Genomic DNA, 23,465 nt, shown 5'->3' on the forward strand with positions numbered 1-23,465 from the left:
CGGTTGCCATATGTTATGTAATAAAGGACATGATAAAGGGTATGTGTGAGCAGCCAGGTGAAGAGGCACAGAGGGTACAGTCTGGAAGCACCTTCTGTCCCCCTGAGGTTGGGGTGTGCCTCGTTCCCAGGCCGCAGATGCAGTCACCAACCTGGAAGATGTCTGAACCCTATACTTTCAGGGACGCTTATAGGCAGGATCTTCACCAAGGCAGGATCGATTGTGAACCAATGTCCAGCCCCTCCCTCCCCTGAGGATGTGGCTGGGGTCGGAAGCCCCAAGCTTCTAAACACAGCGTGGTCTTTCTGGGGACCAGCCCCATCCAGAAGCCCATTAGAACTGCCTCATTAGAACAAAATATGCTCCTGCCTCCCGGGAAATTCCAACGGGGTTGGGAGCTCTCTTTCAGGAGCCCAGTCTCTGAACAAAAGATACTCCTGCACCGTCATCTCATAGGAAATTACCAAGGTTTTAGAGGCTCTGGTCAAGAGCCCAGGACAAAGGTCAAAATATACATTTCTTATTGTGTGATGGTATCACACGCACAACTGCCCACAGGTGGAGAGCACTGCCCTCCTCATGGGGATGAGGGACATGTGCTGTCCCTCCAGCTCGAATGGGCAGAACCCGGTGCAGGAGGCAAGGCTGTCCGCCTGCGGAGGCCTGAGTTTAGGCCCCGGGATACACGGCCTACTGGGTTCCGGAGGTGCCGGGGGCTGACCACAACACCTATATGCCAAGGGTGGTCAGGGAGCCCTGCAGCCCAGCCGAGGCCACCGTGTGCTTAACCAGAGTGAGCAGCGAGGGCCGGGCGCCTCCGGGGCCTTGTGGGAGGCCCAGCGTCCTGGAGCAGAGTCACCAGACAGCTGCTCCAGGCTCTTACTAAACCAGAAGTGGTGGGTCAGGAGCCCTGCTGTGCACCCTGTGGATCCAAGGAGGACAGACGCAGCTGTCTAGGAAGGCAACCCTGTGCCCAAGCTGTCCTGGCCTGTTCTTCCTTACACAGCAAACGTCTCTACCGGCCCGTCTGGCGGTTCATCTTGGGTGTTGCCTGTTTGCCAGCTCAGTGTTCAGGTCAGGTGAAGAGTGCTAGAGATTTGGTGTCCCCTACCCCTGAGTGACGTCTCAGTGAGGAGCACCCCACCCAGAGCGGGTGTGGATGACACTCCTCAGGCAAATCACCTTGTCGCCTTTCCTCACAGATACTTAAGGAGTGGGTGGCCGTAGAGAGTGACTCCGTTCAGCCCGTGCCCCACCTCAGGCAAGAGCTCTTCCGAATGATGGCCCTGGCTGCAGACAAGCTTCGGTGCCTGGGTGCCAGCGTGGACTCCGTGGACACGGGCTTTCAGCAGGTTGGATGGCCCCTCCCCCACCACGAGCGAGGCCACCTCCCTGGGCGTCAGCCATGGCTTCCCGTGGGGGTGGCAAGACTGGAACTGGCTTCAATCCTCCAGAAAAACGCCCCTATAATCTTCATACCCAGTAAAGATGAAGAATTACATCTTGTCCCCGATGAGATGGTGTTACCGATCTCTCGTTGTGTCAGGACTGGGAAGGCCCCCCTCCGTATTCTATTCACATCCTTCACGTGTGGTTCCAGTTACTCCCAAACCGACCTTTCCCTTACATTCAAATGTACCTTTCTCAAAGGACGCAGTCTTGCATCAGAGTTACGGCTTATTACTGTGTCTTGGTCACAAATGGCGATCCTCCATCCAAGTGCCGTTGCACCCGTGTCAGCATTGATGAATCCCTGAATGGTCTGTTTTCCAGAACCATGTCTACTGGATTTAGGCCTTTGGAGTCTGAGTTCATACTGAAGAGCATATTCGATTCAGCTGACTGTCACCATGCATCTAAAAAAAGTATTTTTCACTACGTTTTAGGTTTTAATTAAGTGGCTCATGGTACCCTTTTTAAATGTAGATAAAGGGATGATCAGAAAAACTATGTGGGCTCTACAAAAGACCATGGGTAGACACAAAACAGGACTCCTAATCTCATGTCTGAATTTTTCTGGGAGAACTAGACAACATTTATTTATTTATTTTTTTATGTGACCTCTTTTTCTTCTGCAGCTGCCTGATGGTCAGACTCTCCCGATACCTCCCATCATCCTGGCCGAACTGGGAAATGACCCAAAAAAGCCCACCGTGTGCTTCTATGGCCACTTGGACGTGCAGCCTGCTAGACAGGAAGATGGGTGGCTCACAGACCCTTACACGCTGACGGAAGTGGATGGTCAGTGATGCATCAGTGTTGGGTTCTTTGTGGATAAGGGATTGCCTACAAGGCTTGGGGACTAAAGATGTGACCCCTATCCCGTCACCGTTAGGGATCAACAAAATGCTGCCAGTCTTATAGTCTACCAGTTGTCCAACAAGGCTGGCTGTTAGTCATTTGTGAAATAAACTACAGCTGTGCGCGTGATGCATGCTCTTGGGCGAGTTAACTCCCAAGATGGGGGTTCTTGGGAGGAAGGTAGTCGTCTGGGTCACACAGTTTCCTTTGTTAAAGTACTGAGTGAAATTATGTTTTTTAAAGAAAAGAAGAAAGGTTAATGGAGATACACACATACCCTGTTTTCATTCTCATGCAAATTATAAACTCTTGAAAGGAGAGGCTGTGTTACATGGCATTCCACAACAGGTCCGCAGGTCCTTTCCAGCGAGCTTGGCTAAAAGGGCTAATTCCTATTAAGGCCAGAGGGATTTGTATATTGCAAATTAGTTTGTATTATCTGACTAGCTGATGGCCATACTGTTTGTACAGAAGAAATCGGACATGGTGATCTCAAAGCACGATTTGTGCCTGGAAAAATAGAAAGTACTGTTAAAATGATTACCCATAAAACTACCTTTGTTTTTAACTTGCTCAACTTGGCAGCGGTGTCTGTGCCTTTCTCAAAGTCCTTCCCCTATTTTTAAAGGAAAACTTTATGGTCGTGGAGCAACAGACAACAAGGGCCCCGTTTTAGCGTGGATTAATGCTGTGAGCGCCTTCAGAGCCCTGGAAGAAGTAGGTAACCAGCTGTGTTTGGGAGGGGATATTGTCGGCATTGGTCACTATGATCACAATGATGATGATGACAAGGACGATCATGGCAGTGAAGGTGACAGCGTTGATGATGATGACCATTATGATGATGGTGATGATGACAGTGCAGGTGGTGGTGATGGTGAAGATGGCAATGACGAGGATGGCGATTGGCAACAATGACCATGACGATGTGGACACTGATGATGACGATGACAGTGATGATGACGATGATGACGATGATGACAATGATATGATGATGACAATGACGATGATGTGGACATTGATGTTGACAGTGACGACAATGACAATGACGATGTGGACACTGACAATGACGATGATGATGACAATGATGATGATTAGACATTGATGATGACGATGACAGTGATGATGACATGATGATGACGATGATGATGACATGATGACAATGACAATGATGTGGACAGTGATGATGACAATGACAGTGATGATGACAATGATGATGACAATGACAATGATGTGGACATTGATGTTGACAGTGATGACAATGACGTGTGGACACTGATGACGACGATGATGGTGATGACGATGGTGAGGACATAATGATGACAATGACGATCATGATGATGACGAGGACAAGGGTGATAGTGATGACGAGGGCAATGATGACGACAAGGATGACAAAGATGAGGATGACGATGACAATAAAGGCAGCGTGCTTTGTGTCACGGTGCTCCAAGCTTAAAATTGCGCTGTGTCCTCTTCTGTTCCCAGCAGTCTCCAGGGGTGTGGGTTACTGTCACACCCATTTCACAGATGAGGAACTTGAGGCCTGGGAAAACAAAGGGACTTTCTGAGGCTGCCCGCTGGTCTGGGGCAGGGGTGGTGCTGTACTTTGAGCCTGCGCTGTTGACCACAGTTAAAAACAAAACACAAAGCACAGGAGGAGTCTGTACTCGTCTTTTTATCTTTCTCTTGTCTGGTCTCCTATCTTTATCTTGTCTCTTTTATCTTTATCTTACTTTAGCTTGTCTTTTTTGTCTTCTCCTCCTCCTTAACACGAGATATGGCTTCATTAATAGAGACAGACATGCACCTTAAAGAACGTATTAGCTGCTTTACAGATTATCAAGATAGAACTCTCTGGTATGTGACGTTCTGTCTGAATCCTCAGATCTCTTTCCATTTGTGTGAAAAGTGGTTTCAATAGGTGTCCAAGTCAGGGCACGGAAAGGTAGGAGTGCAGCCTGAGGAGGGGGACCTCCTCTTTCAGGCCACCGGAGGATGGCATTGGTGGACCCAAGCTTGCATCTTTAACGGTCTCATGCGATGTTCTCCAAGGGTGGTTTCAACTCACACCACTCTCCTCCTACTAACGAATGTGGTTAGACTCCAAACAGAGGATTCAATCTAGCTGTGTGGCCACGGGCAAGAGAGTTAATCTCTCTGGGCCTCAGATTCTGCTCTGTAAAAATGAGGGCATTGATTTGGGTGGTCAGCTTTCCAACACTGTTTAGTTGATGGCATATTTCCATTTGGCACTGAGTTAGCCCGTCGAGTTGGTGAGCATGATGGCAGGGAGAGACAGGGCCCTCCTAGCCCCTGTCCGTGCTCCCTGTTCTGGGGAAGGCTGGGAAATCCCCACGCAGAGCCCAAGCCAGCTGCAAGTTCAGGGAATCTTCCTGGAGAGGAGGCGGCTCTAGGGCTAGACGTGGTGGGAGGGGCCGTTTCAAATGGAGATGGCAGAGAGGAGAGGAAGGAGGGGAGGCACCACCGTTGCACCCCAACTCCTAAGGCACTTCCCAAGGAAAGCCGCCTGCCGGCTTCTCCCTGTGCATTAAGCTCAGAGCACCTACTGTGCTCCAGACACCCGAGAGGTCCAGGGGCTGCAAATACAGGTCCCCATGGTCCTGGCCTCATTCCCTAGCTCACAGCGGACCTGCTTCATGGCCCTGGGGTCTCTGGGTACACTGAGATGGCCTCGGCGTTTTAGGAAGTTCTTCAAGGCCCTTTGAGCCAGAGCTTCCCTTCTTCTCAGGACTTACTTATGAGGCGTCCATTGTGGAATATTCCTTGAAGTGCAGTTTGGAATGGGGCGTCTAAGTTAAGTCATAGGGTTGACATTTTGCACCTATCTTGTTCGATGCGGTATTACAAGAAGAAGGAAGCTTGGGTTGGCTCTGTTGGTTCCGGGACATGCACATTTATTACACTCGGTTCCTGTCTGGGCTCCACAAAGCATTAGCTCTGTGCCTCTGGAGTGCGGAAGGATTTTGTGGGACCGAAATGTGTAACCTTTCTACCTTCCTCTCCTCTTGCTCACATGACTTCATTGAATTAACCATTTGAAGATTGGATATTTAAAAAGGAAATGGGGCCCACCGGGTGACTTCATGGGCAAAAAGGAAGGTGTCACCAGTCACAGAGGAAGCAGACCCTCTGCCCGTCGTCCCCACCCCAGCCAAAGGCTCTGAGAGCAGCACACCCTGTCTAGGACAGAGGAGGCTCGAGGTGGGGGTCCCGCTGTGTGGGTCTCCATCCAGCCTGTTCCAAGGAGACCTGGGGAAGGAGGGGTCTGTGTCCAGGTGCCAGGCAGAGCGAGCCAGCCCACCCTCCTGGATGGCCTCTTCCAAATCCTGTCCGTCAGAGCAGGTCCTGACTCTGCCCCATGTTTTCCTAGAGGCAATTTCATCGGCAGCCAGGGGCTTCTCTTTCAGGAGTTCATTTTCTCCTGAGACAGAGCAGAAGAGAGGGATGTAACTGCTCTTGACTCCACTGCTTTATCTCACTGAGAAAGACGAGCTTCCTAAGTGAGCCCATTGTTCTGGCTGGGTCCCGTTGACCCCCTACAAAGCTGCCTCCCGAGTTGTCATACCTGCTTAAATAAGCCCTGAGTGTTTAACATGATCGTGGTTTCTCTTTCTTTTTCTCTTTCTTTAGTTCTTTCTACATTCTTTCTGTGTCTTCTTCCTTATTTCCTTTCTTCCTTCCCTCCTCCCTCCCTCCCTCCTTCTCTCTTGTCTCTTTCTTTCTTTCTTTCTTTCTTTCTTTCTTTCTTTCTCTCTCTTCCTTCCTTCCTTCCTTCCTTCCTTCCTTCCTTCCTTCCTTTCTTCCTCTGTGTCTCTATCTCTTTCCTTCCTCCCTCTCTCTCTGTTTCCTCCCTCCCGCCCTCCTTCTATTTGTCTCCTTCCTTCCTTCCTTCCTTCCTTCCTTCCTAGGGAGAAAGCAATATTTATAATAAAGTTCCTATATATAAAGGCCAAAGTTTGCTTTGCTTTTTAAATTTCAACTCTGAAATGCACACGATCACAAACAAAACAGAAGAGGGGCACCTGGGTGGCTCAGTCGTTTGGGCATCCGACTTTGGCTTGGGTCATGATCTCATGGTTCACAGGTTTGAGCCCCACATCGGGCTCTGTGCTGACAGCTCAGAGCCTGGAGTCTGCTTTGTGGATTCTTTTTCCCTGTCTCTCTGCCCCTGCCCAGATCATACTCTGTCTCTGTCTCTGTCTCTCTCTCTCAAAAATAAATAAAACATTAAAAAAATTAAAAAACAAAACAAAAACAGAAGAGATGTTCACTGCCCTTGGACAAATCAGTTAATCTCTTGGAGCCTCATTTACCTGATGTGTGAACTAGGAATAGTCCCCTCGACCTTAGGAACCTAGAGTGGAGTAGATGAAGTCCCAGGTAGGAGGAGCTCCGAGCCCGGGAGTGTGAGGCCCTTTGCAGTGTGGTTTCTTCCTTGCTGGTGCCCTCCTGTTCTGCCCTCCCGTCCTCTCTCTGTGTCTTGCTTATCGAGCGCGCAAATGCACCTCACCTCAGTGGCTAATTTCACCGAGAGGCAGACAACTGTTAACACCCATACCGCGTAGGTGGATAGGTGAGTGGCCGAGGAGTGGAGCAGCTCGTCTCGGGCGCCTTGGGTGTCAGTGACAGAGCGGACAGCTGTGCCGTCTGCCTCCCCCAACACGTAGCAGCTACTGGCTTGTGTTGTGTTAATCACATTTTGCCAGAAAATTCTTAAGCTTTCCAACTACTTCTCAGCAATTGTTTTCTAGTTAAATGTTAATAAAGAGCTTTCAAATATTAATATTTCAGAACTTCAGCTTAACTTCTTAAGACACATAGAAATAAATGTACCCAAGGGATACATTTGAACAAATCGTTATCCCCAAATGCCCTTAACCAACTGAATGACCGAAGGTCACTTAATTTCTAATATATAATCCTCCGCTCATCCTGCCTTTGTTAATCTTTGGTGAGTCAATCCCACTCGTTAAAACTAATTAGTATGTTTGTGCCATTGATTATCTGCATGGAATTACTTCTAGAGTTCTCCTGTGCATGTTTTATGCTCCAGGAAAAGACTTTGACCTCTCCTCTTCATGTGGCTCTCAAAGATATGAAGTTATAAATTATAAAGATACAAAAAGATCAAAACCGAATGGGGGAAAGGCACATTGTAAAAATTTTAAAGGAGCTATTCTGTGCCCTAATATTAGCTAGAGAAAAACCTGAGTTCCATTTTGCTGCAAGATCAAAGCCTTTGAATAAGTTAAAAGGCAGATTGAACTCAAAGCTGAAAAATAACAGATACTTGAAATAAAAATTATCCTGAGGCTTAAACATTAGACAGTCGTTCAAAGGAAGGAGTTCTCATTTATCACGCTCAGAATTACGAGAACAGAAAAAGGTTTGTAATCGAGTAACCTTTCTTGAAAAGTTCCTTTTGGGGAGAGGGAGGAAGGTGCCCATCTCTGTGGCGGCCCAGCCGAGCCCTGAAGTGTAGACGTTGCTTTTTCGGTAGGAATTCCTTCCCCGAGTCCTTTGTGGTCCACGCTGAATCAATGGGTCATGCTGGAGGCCGTACGCTGGGCCTTCCCTTGAATTCTCCTTCCTGGTCTTAGGTCTGACCCCTTTGTTATAAATGGAGCCGTTGGGTATGTGGACAACCCGTACGTTGAATGTGTGTGGTGATGTATTTATGTCACACGCGAACTACTTCTGGATCCGAAAAGATGAATGGGCATGTTGTGCAAGTTTTTGACAGAATGGTTTGTTCTGTTGTTAATCTGATTCAGGATCTCCCCGTGAATATCAAATTCATCATCGAAGGCATGGAAGAAGCCGGTTCTGTTGCCCTGGAGGAACTGGTCAGAAAAGAAAAGGACGGGTTCTTTTCCAGTGTAGACTACGTCGTGATTTCAGATAACCTGTGGATCAACCAGGGGAAGCCGGCCCTCACCTACGGCACGAGAGGGAACAGCTACTTCAGGGTGGAGGTATTTGCAAGCTCCAGGAGGGCGAGGGAGGAGCCCGTCCTGGGATCTTGGAGGGAAGAGAGAAAGCTCTTGAGAGAGGAGAGTTCTGACCTGGAGGCTTGGCCGGGTCACGGAGGTCATGGAGGTCTCAGGACGGGGGATTCAGGAAGCCCCCCAAACAGAGTGGCTGTGCTGTGTGCATTTTTCTGGAGAGAGGATACAGGGGTTTGTGACTCATAAAACCAAAAGGTTTAGGAAGCACAGCTGTGGAGTTTGGAGGTGAGAAGAGCAGTTCAGGGGGTAAGGAGACTGCCTGATGGGGCCCAGGCTGCCGAAAGGAGGGGCAGGAGCCCTATGGCAGGGGGAGGAGGGGGGGCACCTGCATGGCTGAGGCTGATGGGAATTCTGGCTCACTCCCTGTGCAGCCTTGTGCAGGCTCCTTCACTCGGAGCCTCCATTTCCTTACCTGTAAAGTGGGCCCAGTGATCCCCTCCCAGGGTCATTGGGATCCCTGAGTAGGAGGTCCAGTTCGGCTTCCTTTAACTTTTCTAGTCATACGATAGCACTTTAGAGCCAGACGGCCCTCCCTGGGCGATCAGTAGGTTTTCAGCCACTTCGTGTGTCCTCGTGTAACAGGGTGCACACTAGCCACACATGCCCTGTCCACACCCGACTGCTGTGAGCATGAGAGGGTGTAGAGAAGGTGGAAATGCTCACGCGCTCACAGGCACTTAAATGGCAGCGTGTGCCTTCTGCTCACCAGATGTGAGGATGCTGAATCCCAGGCCAGACAGCCTGACTGAAACAGCCCCTGCCCTCGAGGAGTTTACTGCCCAGAGACCCAGACGCTTGAAGACATGGGAGGGAGAAGCAGCGAGGTCCTTGTGGAAACCTCTCTCAAAGACTTGGCCTTGAGAAGGCGTGACATGAGAGGACGTCTAGAGGGGCACCGGGTCTGGGCACCTTCAGGAGGCAACCGAAAAGCTCCAAGGGAGCAGGGGTTTATGAGAGCAAAGGCACGGGGGCGGCGGGGGGGGGGGGGGGTGTCCTGAGCTCTTCTGAGCAGGTGCAGGATGACACTGCCGAGGGAGAACATGCAGGACATCTGTCCCACTGCGTCTCTGGGTCTCTGCTGAGTAGGAAGTACGTCTGCCTGCCACAGGGTGACTGGGGACTGGGTGGGAGAACGGACCGGATCATGATCAAGCGTCGGGGAGGCTTGGGCAGGGAGAGTCCCCTGCCCTGCAGCTGGGTCACTGTTAGCAGCCGAGCTCAGTAGCCAGGGAAGGAGAAGGCCCCAGTGGGCAGGGCTGACCTAGGGCTGAGGTCCTTCCAGGCGGTGTGATGGAGGGACGAGGGAACGGCCAAGAGCACCACTGGCCACAGACGGTTAGAAGTGATGGGCGATGCAGGGCTGAGGGGAGACAGGAGGACAACAGGTGCGGAGATCCTGGCTTGGTCAAGGGAGGCCACGAGCAGGTGCAGGAAGTGACAGGAGAATCGGGGGTGGGGGGAAGGTGGGAAAGACTTTGGAGGTGGGACTCTGCAGGCCCCACAGTGCTGTAGTTAGTGTGACTGCCTCATGAAGTAGAGGTTTGACGCTTAAGTGACTCAACGGAACACGCGTCTGGCAGTGCTTTGAAGACGGACCGGAGGAGGGGAAGACCAACCCGGCGGGAGAGATGGGGGGAACGAACCAGAGAGACATTTCAACGCAACTCATTAGGAGCTGGTAGCAGATTGGGTGTGGGGTGCACTGAAGTCAAAGATAACTTTAAGGTGACAGGTTTACAGGACCCGTGTCTGTTCTTCTTTTGGAAATGGGTGAGCTGGTAGGAGGTAGCTGTGGGAGCAGAGGCGCAGCTCCCCTCCACATCTACAGGATTTCAGGAACTGGGAGCACACCAAAGTACTATGCACCGCGAGCAACCAACATTTTGAGGTCAGATGAGTGGTAGGTGAAAGGCCAGACCTCCAGGGATGGACACGGAAGGGTGTGGAGGCGGTAAATGAAGCACAGAGAGGCAGTTCTTTTTTCATTTTTATTTGTTATGTTTTTAATGGTTATTTTTGACAGAAAGAGAGAGAGAGCACAAGCCAGGGAGGGGCAGAGAGAGGGGGAGACACAGAAGCTGAAGCAGGTGCCAGACCCTGAGCTGTCAGCACGGAAACCAACGCGGGGCTTGAACCCATGAACGGCGAGATTGTGACCTGAGCCAGGGTTGGGTGCTTAACCGACTGAGCCCCCCGGGCGCCTCCTAGGGAAGGGGTTCTTGAAGTTCTGTGTGTAGAGGGAGTAGGAGCCAGGGACGGAGCTCCAGGGCGGGAGGCAGGGAAGAAGTTACCAATGGAGACACCAGTGGAGTTGTAAGAAAAGGACAAAGAGGAGGTTTCTGGAAGGAGGGCTGAGCGACAGGCAGGGTTGGGCTACAGAGACGTCAGCCCCTTGGGGAAGGGGCTGCTGGCCTCAGACAGAGCCATGTTGGAGGGACAGTTGGGGACTGAAATCAGCTTCAGAGGATGCAGGAAAGAACGGGAAATGAAGACGCGGGAGGTGCCCCACGCACTGTGACCGGGAGGTATCCACCCGAGTCCTGAGGGACAGCACGTGGGGTGTGTCCGACCACGTGATAGCTGCTGCCAGAGCTACCACAGGGGTAAGCGCCTGTCTTCTCTCTTGCCTGCCTTCCAGGTGAAATGCCGAGATCAAGACTTTCATTCAGGAACCTTTGGTGGCATCCTCCATGAGCCAATGGCTGATTTGGTTGCACTTCTTGGTAATGTCTTATTTCATTTCGCTTTTTAATCACTGGGGAGCCTACTGGAATACAGTTCTGTTTGGTTCAGTGCATCTCTCCTCCCTTGGCTTCCAAGCCAGTTCTGAGTAAGGGTCGAGTAGAGGAAGAACCGTATTCCTAGCTTCCCCCGCTTTGGCTAAATGTTCCTTGGGCTTACTGAGTCCACATTACTTTTGTTCATGGACTGAAGCTCTTCCTCAATTCACCCCCTTTTCTTTTACTGGATATTGTGACGCAACTGGCCACGCTCGGGGTCACTAGCAGAGAGACCCTTCTGGAGAAGCATCCAGAGATGATGCCAAATACATCAGCACCACTTGGCTCCTTTCGTCCAGGTTGCTGTGGCCCCCAGTGGCACAAGGACTCCCGTGGGTCTGCTCGTGGCTGCCTGCCCCTGACCTTGCAGCGTGTCTGGGGTACGGAAGCGGAGGTCATGTGTACGTGTGTGTGTTTCCAGAGAGCCAGAGTGCCCACCCCGATCACCTTGATTCTTCCTGTATCTCTTGCTTATGTCGGCCTGCCCAGCATCCGGCTGGATGCCGGGAGTTCAAGGAAGCTTCATATTCAGGGGCCTCACTTGGATGAGCCCCTTTTGCAGGCTTGGCAGGGACTCTGTGCTTTTGTGTTCATAATTGGGTGTTCTTTTAAAAAAAGAGGTTCTCAGGGAAGCATCAGACCCCACAATACTTGGATCTGTCTTCACTTGGCACAAAGGGTACTTCTGTGAAAGCTTTACAACGTGTCCCTTTTGGGCCAGACATGTCCCAAAAAGCATGTCCGCTATGGGAGTCAGCTAGAAAAAGTCTCTTTTCTTCGTGTGTGGACACAGCGTCACCTCTGGCCCCCTGGCTTGTATCCCCTTGGCCTCGGCAGTCTCGAGAGGGCACCATCAGTCCACCTGCGCCATTAGGGTCTTCAGAACTGTTTTTACTTGTAGAGTTTCTTGCTCATTCATTCCCCAAAGTAAATAATGAAATCTATCCATCTGTCATGTGTTATCTAGCTATGCTATCTGTCATTTATCTCCCATCTGTCTGTCCTGTCTGTCTTTTTTTTTTTATTTATTTTGAGAGAGAGAGGGAGAGGGAGAAAGAGCTCATGAGAGGGGAGGGGCAGATGGGGTGTGGGAGAGCGAGAGAGAGAGAGAGAGAGAGAGAGAGAGAGAGAATCCCAAGCATGCTCCACACTGTCCACACAGAGCCCGATGTGGAGCTTGAACTGTGAGATCATCACTTGAACCGAAATCAAGAGTTGGACGCTTAACTGATTGAGCCACCCAGTGCCCCTGTTCTTTCTGTCTCTTTATCTATCATCTATCTATTCCTTTATGACCTTCTACTTTTCCTAAAATATAACTCTTAGACCATATCTCACATGCTTGAAAATATCAGACGGAATACAACAATCCATTCTCTTTTAAAGTTTTTAAATTGTTTCCAGAAGAATTCACATAGCATGCAACTCGGTATTGTGGGGGGAAAAAGAGTTAATCTTCTGTTTTACCAGAGCTAATTTTCTTTTCCTTAAGAACAGCATCATCAAATCTTTATGGTACATTTCAATCCCCCCCAATCACGATTGCTGCATTGCATCCTCTTAGACTGTATGGTTTCACCCAGGCATAGAATTCCGTTTAGTCCTACAAATGCATATGGTTCCGTTAAGAACAATCCGATCAGGATCACGAACAGAATGAAAAGCACGTGGTTTCACTTTCTTTTATTTTTGAGACAAATCAAATAATCCATAGTGAAGTGACTCTGGATTGGGTCTTCTCTATGGCTTTCATATGCTTTGTAGAAAGACCTGAAGGACATACGGTTGAACTGCAGCACTGATCAGATGACAAGCAGGGATTTTGCTTGCTGACCCTGGCAGCATCTTGGCTCCCGGGCTCTCCCTGAGGGCCGCTGCACGTTCGGATGTCAGGGAGAGCGGGTTCTGTTGGGTTCTCCCCCCTGCAGACTGGCAGGTGCCCTACACGTTAGTCAGGTGCTGCTGTGTGACCTTGTGCAAGTTCCTAATCTCTCTGTCCTCGCTCCTTGTCTGTGTGATCCCGGTAACCATGAGTGCTAATGAGTCACAAACGTGTGTTGAGTGCCAACGGTATGAAAGGCATGGAGTCTCCACCAGGGGGATACGGGGAGCTCCCCCTGGCCCCGGGAACACTGCAAGTTCCTGTTTTCAAAGAGGCTTAGAGTGGGGTGTACATGGGAGGTCGGAGGAGGTGGGGGTGGACATACTGTCTGCACAGAGCCCTCTGCTCCTGGGCATTCCTCTGTGGGCATTCCTACTCCCTGCCCTCACCTAAAAGCCACAAAGCAGGGAGGTCACCGGGTGCAGGGTGCTTTTACCAAACGTTAGATTCCAAGGGGCCTCCTGAGGATCAAGGATTACTTGATTTGCTTCCCGTTTGCCATTTTCAAAGGTGCCACCCTCCGCCTCCCCTGCGCTTCCAGACTGGGCTCCCGGCCGAGGCCCTCGTGGCTGCAGAAATCACATCCCATTCGGAGGATGGTGATGTCAAGTGGGAAATGAGGAGGGGGTGGGGAGATGAATTCTTGGCAAACGTCCTTTTTCTTGCCGACGCGTTCGGTGTTGGAGGACTGGGCAAAGACGCGGCGGGAACACGCCGTGTGGGGCAGAAGCACGGATGGCGCGCGCGGTGTCTTCCCTCCGGCCGGTCCTGCGGCGCCTGGAGGCCACCGCGTGCTGAGCCTCCCGTGAATCTCCCTGCTGGTGGGTGCGCGGGGCAGGGGGCGGGGGACTCGGGGGGGTGTCGGCTGCGCTCTGTCCTGCCAGCAGCTGGGACGGCTGTCCTGCATCCTGAGAAAACAGGCTCCGAGACTCGAAACCGCACCGGGCCCCGGCCAAGTGCAGTGAGCGTGAGGCAAGGCCCCTGCTCACGTCACAGCCTGATTTGCCAAGGACCCCTGACTCCCATCCCCACGGTGATGCCTGGCACGGCTGGCTGAGATGACAGCAACAATGTCCCGGTTCAGTGTCCCGTACGGACACTGAGCATCCTGCTGCTTGCGTGTCTCAGGTCTTCATTGTTTTGACCTTGACGTTTCGAACACCCATCTCTTCTCACCATCAAGACCGTGTCGGTCGCGTCCCACACAACCTGGCTGGCGCCCTGCCAGCTCCTGGGTGTCCGCTCCCCTTCACAGCTCTTTGCTCGTGGACCCTCAGGTGTTTCTTTCCCTGTGTCTTTCCAGCCGCATTACGGACGGGGTCTGTCTTTCGTGCACTTTTGCAGCTCTGTCCTTGCGTACAAGAGTGTCGGCAGATCTTTAGGGACGTGCCCCGAAGGGAGGACCTGGTGATTCCTGGTGGTGCTTTTAGGTTCGGTTTTGATTTTGGCGAGGGTGCAGAGGGTGGCCTGCTAACCAGTGACGGCCAGTCCCAATCCCTTGGCACCCAGCTTAGTTTTTAACTTCAATTTTATCAATCGGTTTGTATCACTTATTTCACACATGCTGTGCTGGGCTAAATGCGGCGAATCCCATAACACAGTAGCACAGGGAGGTGGATAGCGGTCTGCAATACCATCCCCAGGGTGGCTGTGGAAGTTTGGGTGAGGTACACAGGGGACCCGGGGAGGGGCTAAGGAGGAGGTGGTCGAAAACCAGAACAGCGAAGACCTCCCTTCTCATTTTGCTGCCTTGATGCCCTCGAAACTTGGGGTCTTGCTTTCGAGGATGGCCTCAGAGTGCTGGGACACCTGTTACGTACCACCCTACCACTGGTCCTGTGGGTTTTGGTAGCCTGTTTGCCTTGGATCCCGTTGTGCCCGCAGACAGCCAGACCACCCGCTGGTCTGCTTGTGCCGGGTCACACTTGCTATTCAGTCTGTGTGGCCACAGATGGCACCATTGCTGACGAAAGCAGGGTCTTAACGTATCCTCAGCGTCCCCAGCACTCCTCTGGTTCTTTGAGCACAGCGGGTGTCCCGTAACTGGGGGGACACACCGGTGCTCACAGAGCCTCCAGCCCCGAGCTTTGTCAAGTGTCAGCTTTAACAGGAAGACCTCAAGGTACAGTGCGCCACAGTAGCTTTTTGACATTGTCAAGTTACAATCTCATTACGCCTGTGGGGCATATGTTTTACGAAGTGTCTTCACTTGAATAAGAGTCCCCGCGTGGATCGAAGAGAAATTTCGATGTCCCGCATACATTTTTCACCATCTCCACTAGTCTACTTGCTGCTTTGAGAAGTATTTTTTCAAGGTAGTGAGCAGTGTTTTACTAAATCTACTTCCTCTGTAGATATTCATTGATGATTCCCCCCCCCCTTCCTATGAATCCCCAAACTCTTTCAGAAATAACAGACTGGTATATCTGCCTATTCACTATGAACGCATTTGTAGTCATCATGTATGCCTCATAGACTTGATCTCAAGGATTTTATACTTTTGATTGAAGATGAGTACTTATTATATTATGGTTCTTATGGGGGGGAAGCTGAGAATGATGATTTTGGTTCCTCAGGAATGCTGTATAGACATACCCATACAAAGTTTTTAAATGATGAACATATATTACTTTTTAACTCAGCATAGATGAACATTTAAAAAACGAACCTTGTTTTTGATACAGAAGGTACAATTGAGGACCAGTGTCATGCAGCTAAGTCCTACCCAGTTACATGTACGCAGACCCCTGTATTTCCATCCCTGCACTGATGAGGTAGACATTAAAATGGGTCTGGCTCAGGCTGAGTCTGCCTGGAGACCAGCTCTGTCCTTTGGAGACGTGAGTGCTGCTAGCGGCTCTGCCCAGGGGGACCAGGGCCCGTCACAAGGCCTGCTGCGGCCACAGGAGTCACCCGGGCCCCCGCGCCCGGGCCGGAACCTCAGTGCACTCGTAAGCCCTCCCTGGCTTTGTTTCCCGTGTCCCTTGCAGGCAGCCTGGTGGACTCATCTGGTCATATTCTGATCCCTGGAATCTATGACCAAGTGGCTCCTCTTACGGAAGAAGAGAGAAAAATGTACAAAGCCATTGATCTGGACCTGGAGGAATACCGGCATAGCAGCCACGTTAAGAAATTTCTGTTTGACACCAAGGTATGCTCACAAGTTGATGGCTGATCTGAAAGAGGAATGACAGTAATAAATCATATTTTCCCAATTCCTGATTTACTGTGTTCTGCTCATCCACACATCTCAGAACTGAAAGCAGATGTTAATTCTGAGGCAGATTTTCACTTTCGTGGCCACTTACTTCCCTAAGGTCTAGATCAACCAGAAGTCTGTGTGGGGTCTGTCCAGCACTGGCCTCGGGCATGTAACCTTGGGGCAGCCACCCATCTCACAGACATGCTTTTCCAAATCAGTTTATTAGACCCAATGTGTTCAGCTGTCTGCACTTCCTGTCTGCTTAAAGATTGGGAAGAGTCTGATCATTCCAGTTCCAAGACCCCCAGTTGTTCATTTTAATAGACAAAATCAAGAGCCCTGGGGGCTAATCTGTGAGTTACTACATTGCTGCCTCAGTGTAAGTAAACCAGAGCCCAAAGCATTCATTTCTGGCAAATTTGGATGGTTTCTTTCCCCTTCTCCTTCTTATTCTTTTTAAAACCTTTGCTGCTCTGGTGTGTGGTGGCTGGGGGACCTGCCAGGAGAAGGGGAACCCTGTTGAACAGACGTGATAGAGTTTGTTACCGTGAAGTATATCTCTTCCCTCAGACCAGCTCCGCCTTGGTCACAGCAGCAAAGAAAACTGGCTCAACCATACGCAGAGTCCTTTGAAGCCTTCTGAAAAAAGAAAATGCTTTTACTACACAACTTATCATCGTGATGATTGGGGGTAGAAATTCATAATCAAGCCCCAAATTCTGAAAGGGCCCCTTTGCCATCTATTAACTTGAGTGCGCGAGCGACGAGGGGCCCTCATCGGTGGAGCGGCTCGGTCAGCCAGAGGCAGCAGAGTGTCTCAGGTCTGGAGGGGAGATCCCACTTGTCTGGCTAGTCCAGACACATCTGAGGAAGGTGATAATTAGCTTGTCACAAACAGTGCTAGAGATGCACATAAATCGGCGATACAAGCGATACAATTGAACAGTTTTCCTTGAGCTTCTTTAATTTAGTAAAATGATTTTATTTTAATTCAGGAGGAAATTCTAATGCACCTATGGAGGTACCCATCGCTGTCAATCCACGGGATTGAGGGTGCATTTGATGAGCCTGGAGCTAAAACCGTCATCCCTGGCCGAGTTATCGGAAAATTTTCAATCCGTCTGGTCCCTCACATGAATACGTCTGTGGTGGAAAAACAGGTGACAGATGTGCATTGGCCCATTTCTGAGGGCCGCCTCCCATGGCTTAGTGGGCTATTCAGTTGTTGGCACTGACGTATCATTTTTTCCCAACATAAAAGGGATTGTAACACACGTCAAGAAACCAATATAATTTTTGTTTGGTGAAATCTCTTTCTGTAATTGTATGCAATTACAGTAGTCAGACAAATAACCGTTTGGGGTTGGAGTGATGGGAAATATTTTTACGTTAAACAGTTGACAGAAAGGCAAGATTGGTTCACACACAGACGGAAAAGCTGATTGCCTACGGCCGGATGGAGCCGGAAATGCTCAAGCCCGTAGTTAGTTTGCCCGTTGGTGTCTGGAATCAGTACTCTGAAAGCAGCCGTTTTAATGAAAATGTTATCTGGAAGGAGTTACATGTCCAAATTATCAACCTATCATCAGTTTACCTCCAGTTCAACAGAAAGTAGGCTCTGGATAGATGAGCTCCAAGAATACCTCTTCCCAAGTCTCTCTCATTGACCTCTTTTATTGTCTTCTTAGCACTAATTACATCCCAAAATACCCGCCTTCCCAGTCTCTGTCCCTGTTTTTTCCCCTCCCTCCTTCTCTTTTTGGACGTATTGTTTCTCTTTCTCAGGAGATACGAATCCCCGAGAGGGCAGGCCTGTCTTCCTCTTGCTCACAGCTGTGTTCCCAGCACCTAGGACAGTTCCTGCCACATGACAGGCAGTCAATAGAAGTTTGTTGAAGGAATGAATGGGAGGGATATTTCAGAGTATAGTTTTTCTTGGGAGAATTTCCATTGTGGCAACTGGAATGGAGCCCAGGGGACAGAGAAGGACTCTGATCAAATGCTCTTTAATAGCTTAGCTCAGAATTGCCCCCACTTTCCAGAAATTTCCAAATGCATAATGTTCCCACAATAGTCACTAAGGTACTGACGAGTTAAAAAGGAGGGATATTCAAATTGAGAAGTTGTATTGTTTCCTAATTACCAAAATTCATAATAGCCAGGCGTCGGAAGTCTGACACTGTGGTCAGGATGGGCGGGCGGAGGGCTGAGGACTGCAGGGTCCTGAGACAAGTGTTTCTGTAACCACTGAAGCTCTCTGTCCCTGAGGCCCCTCTGCAAGAATGAAGGCAAAATCACAGCACTGGAATTTGTCAGGCTGGGATGAAAAATTGCTATATAGTCACTGCGTGTGAGAATAACTTGACATGTTCTCTTACAAATGAAAATGTTCCTTTTCAGGTGAAGCAGCATCTTGAACATATATTCTCCAAAAGAAATAGTTCCAACCAGATGACTGTTTCTATGACACTGGGACTACAGCCGTGGATGGCAAATATTAAAGATAATCAGTATCTTGCGGCCAAAAGAGCCATCAAAACAGGTTAGACTTGCGATACCTCGAGTTGCCAGTTTACCGTGGGACCAGGTGTGGTGCCTGGTGGGGCAGTGGAGAAGGCAGCACATTCCGAATTTCACTCCGGCCCTCCTTTCCGCCAAGGCCACGTCGCTGGGTGCCATCTGTGCACAGGGCTCTTCATACACACTGTCCCACCGCCCCTACCGACAGCCTCCCCTGGTTCATAAAGTCTGGGGGACATTAAGGAATTTGCTGAAGGGCACTGAGCTGGGAGCGGCAAGGCCAGGATTAGGGTTTATGTCTGGAAGCCTGAATTTGGGGCAAAATGGTGGACTTGAGAGCCTCTGATACTTACGGAAGTGATGGCCAACATATAAAAATGTCCTTTAAAGGGCACAGCTGAATTTGCGTGAAAGTAAAGGAACTCTGGGGTTTAAAAATGAGGAAGGAGCTAAAATTTCATGGAGGGAGCAAGCTTACAGTGGGCCGCCCTGTGGGGATTTTCTTTTCTTCATCTTCTTTCTTTAAATTAAATTAATGAATTAATTTATTTAGAGAGACCATGAGCAGGGGAGGGGCAGAGAGAGAGGGAGAGACAGAATCCCAGGAGGGCTCTGTGCTGTCAGGGCAGAGCCCAACATGGGGCTCTAGCTCACGAACTGTGAGATCATAACCTGTGCCGAAACCAAGAGTCGAACGCTTAACTGGCTGAGCCCCCCAGGCTCCCCAGGATTCACTCTTCTTGGTCACAGGGAGGGGTGCGTTTTCATGGCCTTAGGCCAGCACAAGGTGGAGAACAGGAAACGAGACCCACTACTTGAAGGTAGGGCCTTCCCCAAGAGCCAGGCTCACCCTGGAGGGGTCTAACTGTGGGTCCATCCTCATGATATTTGGGTCTTCAAATTCCACTCTCTGTGAGGTCCATAGATGCAAACGGCTCCAAGGCCACGTGGGATTTCCACAGAGGTGCTTCCTGGGGATGAGATCATTGGACAAAGTTACCAAACACATAAACTCAGTTCCAGCCTATCTGACTCTAAAACCAGTGGTCTTTTTTTATTGCCACTCTGCTTGTCCAAGGGTAGAGAAGACAGCAGAGCTGTACTTGGGATTTTCTCGCTGGTCCCTATTTTGATGGCACATACTTCAAGTCCTGGGCCGGATTGTGCGGTTGGTGAGCACGGGACACGTGCCTGGGCCCTGGCTGCCTGGGCGGGGAGAAGGAATACCTAGTCTCTTTGGCTCCTGACACTGCCCACAACTGCAAAGTAGGGGAATCTCTGAAAAGCAGGGGGATTTTCAGAGTCTCCCCAAAAGCCGAGTGGGAAAACACTGACACGTGTTTGTATGGACCTGTGGGCGTTATATCCTGGGTGAGGCCTCAGGCCAGGCCCCACAGTAGTCAGAGCTGAGCTGGACTCCGAGGTTCAGACTACCCGGGAACAGTGACGCTTTACCAGGGTTATCCGTACCAAGGACAGGGACATTACAAATTAGAGGACAGGGGCGCCTGAGTGGCTCAGTTGGTTCAGGATCCGACTCTTGATTTCACCTCAGGTCATGATCTCACGACTGTGAGTTTGAGCCCTGCGTCCTATTCCACACTGGATGTGGAGCCTGCTTGGGACCCTCTTTTCGCTCTCCCTCCCTCTCGAAATAAATAAATAAAATTAAGGTCAATTCCGCTTTCACCACTGTCTATTTAAAAAATATAGTAAAAGTAAAACCATAAAAATTAGAGGGCAGGTCCGAGGACAGTCTGAGACTTAGAGCCAGAGTTGTCTACGCAATCATTCCTGCTGCTCCGGCTGTCGCAGGGTGTTCCCACCAAACTGTGGAAACCAGGAAGAGAGAAAGAAGAGTCAGGAAGGTAAGTGCCCTGCCAGCTGAGGAGAGATGTGGGATTGAAATGTCCAGGTCAGCAGTAAAGACCTGAAATACTCTCGCAGGAACGCATAAGGCACCTTTTGGTTTACTTGTGTGTACAGCCAGTTCTCCTAGCAAAGTACATCACCTGGACTCACATTCACACCTCGCTCTGTGGATAAAGAACATGTGGCATGTTATCTTTTGTGTCTTTATTTTGCATCTCCCCTCCGTCACTGGCAACTTGTGCCCTAGCCTCGACGGTTTCAACTCATGGCTCTAGACCCTAGGATATCCATGAAAACTATTCCATGGGCTACCTTGACAGCTGAGCACAAAAACAACAACATTCAGGTGACACTTGAATACAGCTATTTATTTATATATTGCTTATAAAACCAAAGAAGTCCCGCTTTCCAAATATTTAATTCATGAAGCAACCATAAAAGTAGGTACATTGTTTTGCAATACTCTTGCCAGAAATGCATGACCTCTTCCAATCATGAGAAAATATCAGACAAACCCAGAAGAGGTTACAAAACAACTGATCAGTACTCTTCAAGAGGATCAAGGTCATGAAAGAGAAGGGAAGACTGAGAAAGTGTCACAGACCAGAGGAGAGTTAAGAAGCAGTTAGGATTCTGGATTGGATCCTGGAATAGAAAAAGGGAAAGATTGGTGAAATTCAAATAGGTCTGAATTGAGTGAATAATATTATTCCAATACTAATTTCTTATTCTTTATAACTTACTGATATAAGATGTTAACTGATACAAGATGTTAACATTACAGAAAGAAAAGTGAGGAACATATGGGAACTCTGTACTATTTTTGCAACTTTTCTATAAAATTTACAATTCAAAATAAAAATTTTATTTAAAAAGTTTTTCTTAAACATTTATTCATTTTTGAGGGGGTGGGCAGAGAGAGAGAGGGGACAGAAGATCAGAAGCAGGCTCTGAGCTGACAGCAGAGAGCCCGATGTGGGGCTTGAACTCACAAACTGAGATCATGACCTGAGCTGAAGTTGGACGTTCAGCAGACTGAGCCACCCAGGTGCCCCTAAAAGTTTTTTTTTTTTTCCAAGTAAGTAATTGTAAAGAAGGCAACCACGGTTTTCTTCTTGCCTCTAGTGACTATTTTAGAATATAAACTGCATGATATCAAGAAGCTTACTTAACCCAGGCACCAAATTTAATGGTTAAATACAAAAGAAAAAGAAAAAAGAAAAGAGAAAGCAAACACTGCATTTGAGAAGATCGCTAGGGGTAGTGTTGTCATTATTTTATTCGAATGCCTTCTTTCCTGTGTTTCAGTATTTGGAACAGAGCCAGACATGACCCGGGATGGCTCAACCATACCGATTGCCAGAATATTCCAGGATATCATCCAAAAGAGTGTGATGATGCTCCCGCTGGGTGCTGTTGATGATGGGGAACACTCTCAGAATGAGAAAATCAACAGGTTAGCGGATTCCTCAGAGGGGCCAGTCCTTCACCACACAAACCCCAAGTCTCCACATGGTAACCCTCTGTCGTGTTACATACTGGCGATCGAATTTCCATCACCAAACCTTCCTATTTACATTGTAGGCTACTTTGCCCTGTCATTTGCATGGAAATAACAATGTTTCTCTTTGTTTCTTCTTTTGTTAGGTGGAACTACATAGAAGGATCCAAGTTATTTGCTGCCTTTTTCCTAGAGATGGCTAAGCTTCATTTGTAATGACAGGAACCTTCCAGCTTAGAGCTGACCTACTGACAGATACCCTCTCCTGCAGCCCTGCATAGGGGTAGGATCTAAATATCCAGAGAATTTCCATCCAGGAAATAATGTCTTCCCTCCCATTTAAAATATCTTCCGACATTTGGGCCAGTAATAAAACATTTTAAAGGCACAGATATTGGAAATGGTGTACCATCCCAGTGGCACACCTTTCTGAAGTCACAGCTACCTGCAACATCTCCCTAAGGCCAGCTGTAGGAGCCCCGGGAGGAGACTCACTCTTTCCTTGGAGCACAAGGACAGTTCTTCCACTGGACTCTCCCTGGCACTTCGATGGGCCTGATCACTCCAGTGTGCTTTTAGGTTCTGGCGGTGCTCATGACATACTCATTCCGTGTTTCTATCACCCTTTCCTTTACCACACATTCCTTTTGTTAGTAAAACTGTTGGTCCCACCACTGGCGACCATGACTTCCCTGTGGGTTCATTTGTAGAGGAGTAACTAGAGTGTGATGCCCTCTTAACCTTTTGCTTCTCCTTCGTTTATTTTGCCTTGCTTCTTGGAAAGTTCTGAAACAGAAATGGTCAGTAGTTGCATCCTTATGCCATTTGGGATTCCCGTTGTGAAGATGAGTACTTTTTCTATTTCAAGGCTCTTTACCTCTTCTAGGACTCATGCCAACCAACCACCTCTCCTGCACCTTCTTCTTTCTTCCTGCCCCATCCCCCCAGACATCCCTGCACACGTAAAGTCACCACAGGAGAATCAATCCTGATAGAATTTCCCTCCCCCCCGCTGGAATTTTACTCAGTGACTACATCTAAATTGCTCAAAGCTTTTAATAGCATCGGTTTTAGATAGAGAATGAATCTAATCAGCCCTGACATCAGTAACACATTCTAAATTTAAAGCCATCAGCTAATGCTGCATTTAGTAATCATCTTAGTTAACCGTCTTGTTTGCCTTGATTGCATTTGATGGTGTAAACAAACAAACAAACAAACAAACAGAATGTAATTTTTCTACAGTTGAGTGTATATAAACAAATCAATTCAATCTTTAGAAATTCATTACTTAAATGACATTAATGGAGAAGAATTTAAGAGTTTATTAAGAATGTTTCTCCTAGGATTCCAAATAAAATCAAAGCGTAATGCA

The 23,465-nt window shown here is 49.0% G+C and overlaps 1 protein-coding gene across 6 annotated transcripts in view; it reads left to right on the forward strand.

Annotated features, from left to right (window-relative positions):
- CNDP1 (carnosine dipeptidase 1) overlaps positions 1–23,465 on the forward strand; it is a 37,122-nt gene extending 13,657 nt beyond the window's left edge. For 3 of the 6 annotated variants that reach the window (XM_047827322.1, XM_047827320.1, XM_047827324.1), the window contains 9 exons: positions 1,203–1,352; positions 2,079–2,241; positions 2,930–3,018; positions 8,100–8,300; positions 10,972–11,056; positions 15,986–16,146; positions 17,193–17,357; positions 18,598–18,739; positions 21,898–22,225. In XM_047827322.1, the coding sequence (XP_047683278.1) occupies positions 1,203–1,352; positions 2,079–2,241; positions 2,930–3,018; positions 8,100–8,300; positions 10,972–11,056; positions 15,986–16,146; positions 17,193–17,357; positions 18,598–18,739; positions 21,898–22,205 (1,464 nt within the window). In that variant the 3' untranslated portion in view covers positions 22,206–22,225. The other 3 variants (XM_047827326.1, XM_047827323.1, XM_047827325.1) reach the window with 2 other exon arrangements.

Source organism: Prionailurus viverrinus, chromosome D3 (assembly GCF_022837055.1).
Source record: "Prionailurus viverrinus isolate Anna chromosome D3, UM_Priviv_1.0, whole genome shotgun sequence".
Lineage (NCBI taxonomy): Eukaryota > Metazoa > Chordata > Mammalia > Carnivora > Felidae > Prionailurus > Prionailurus viverrinus.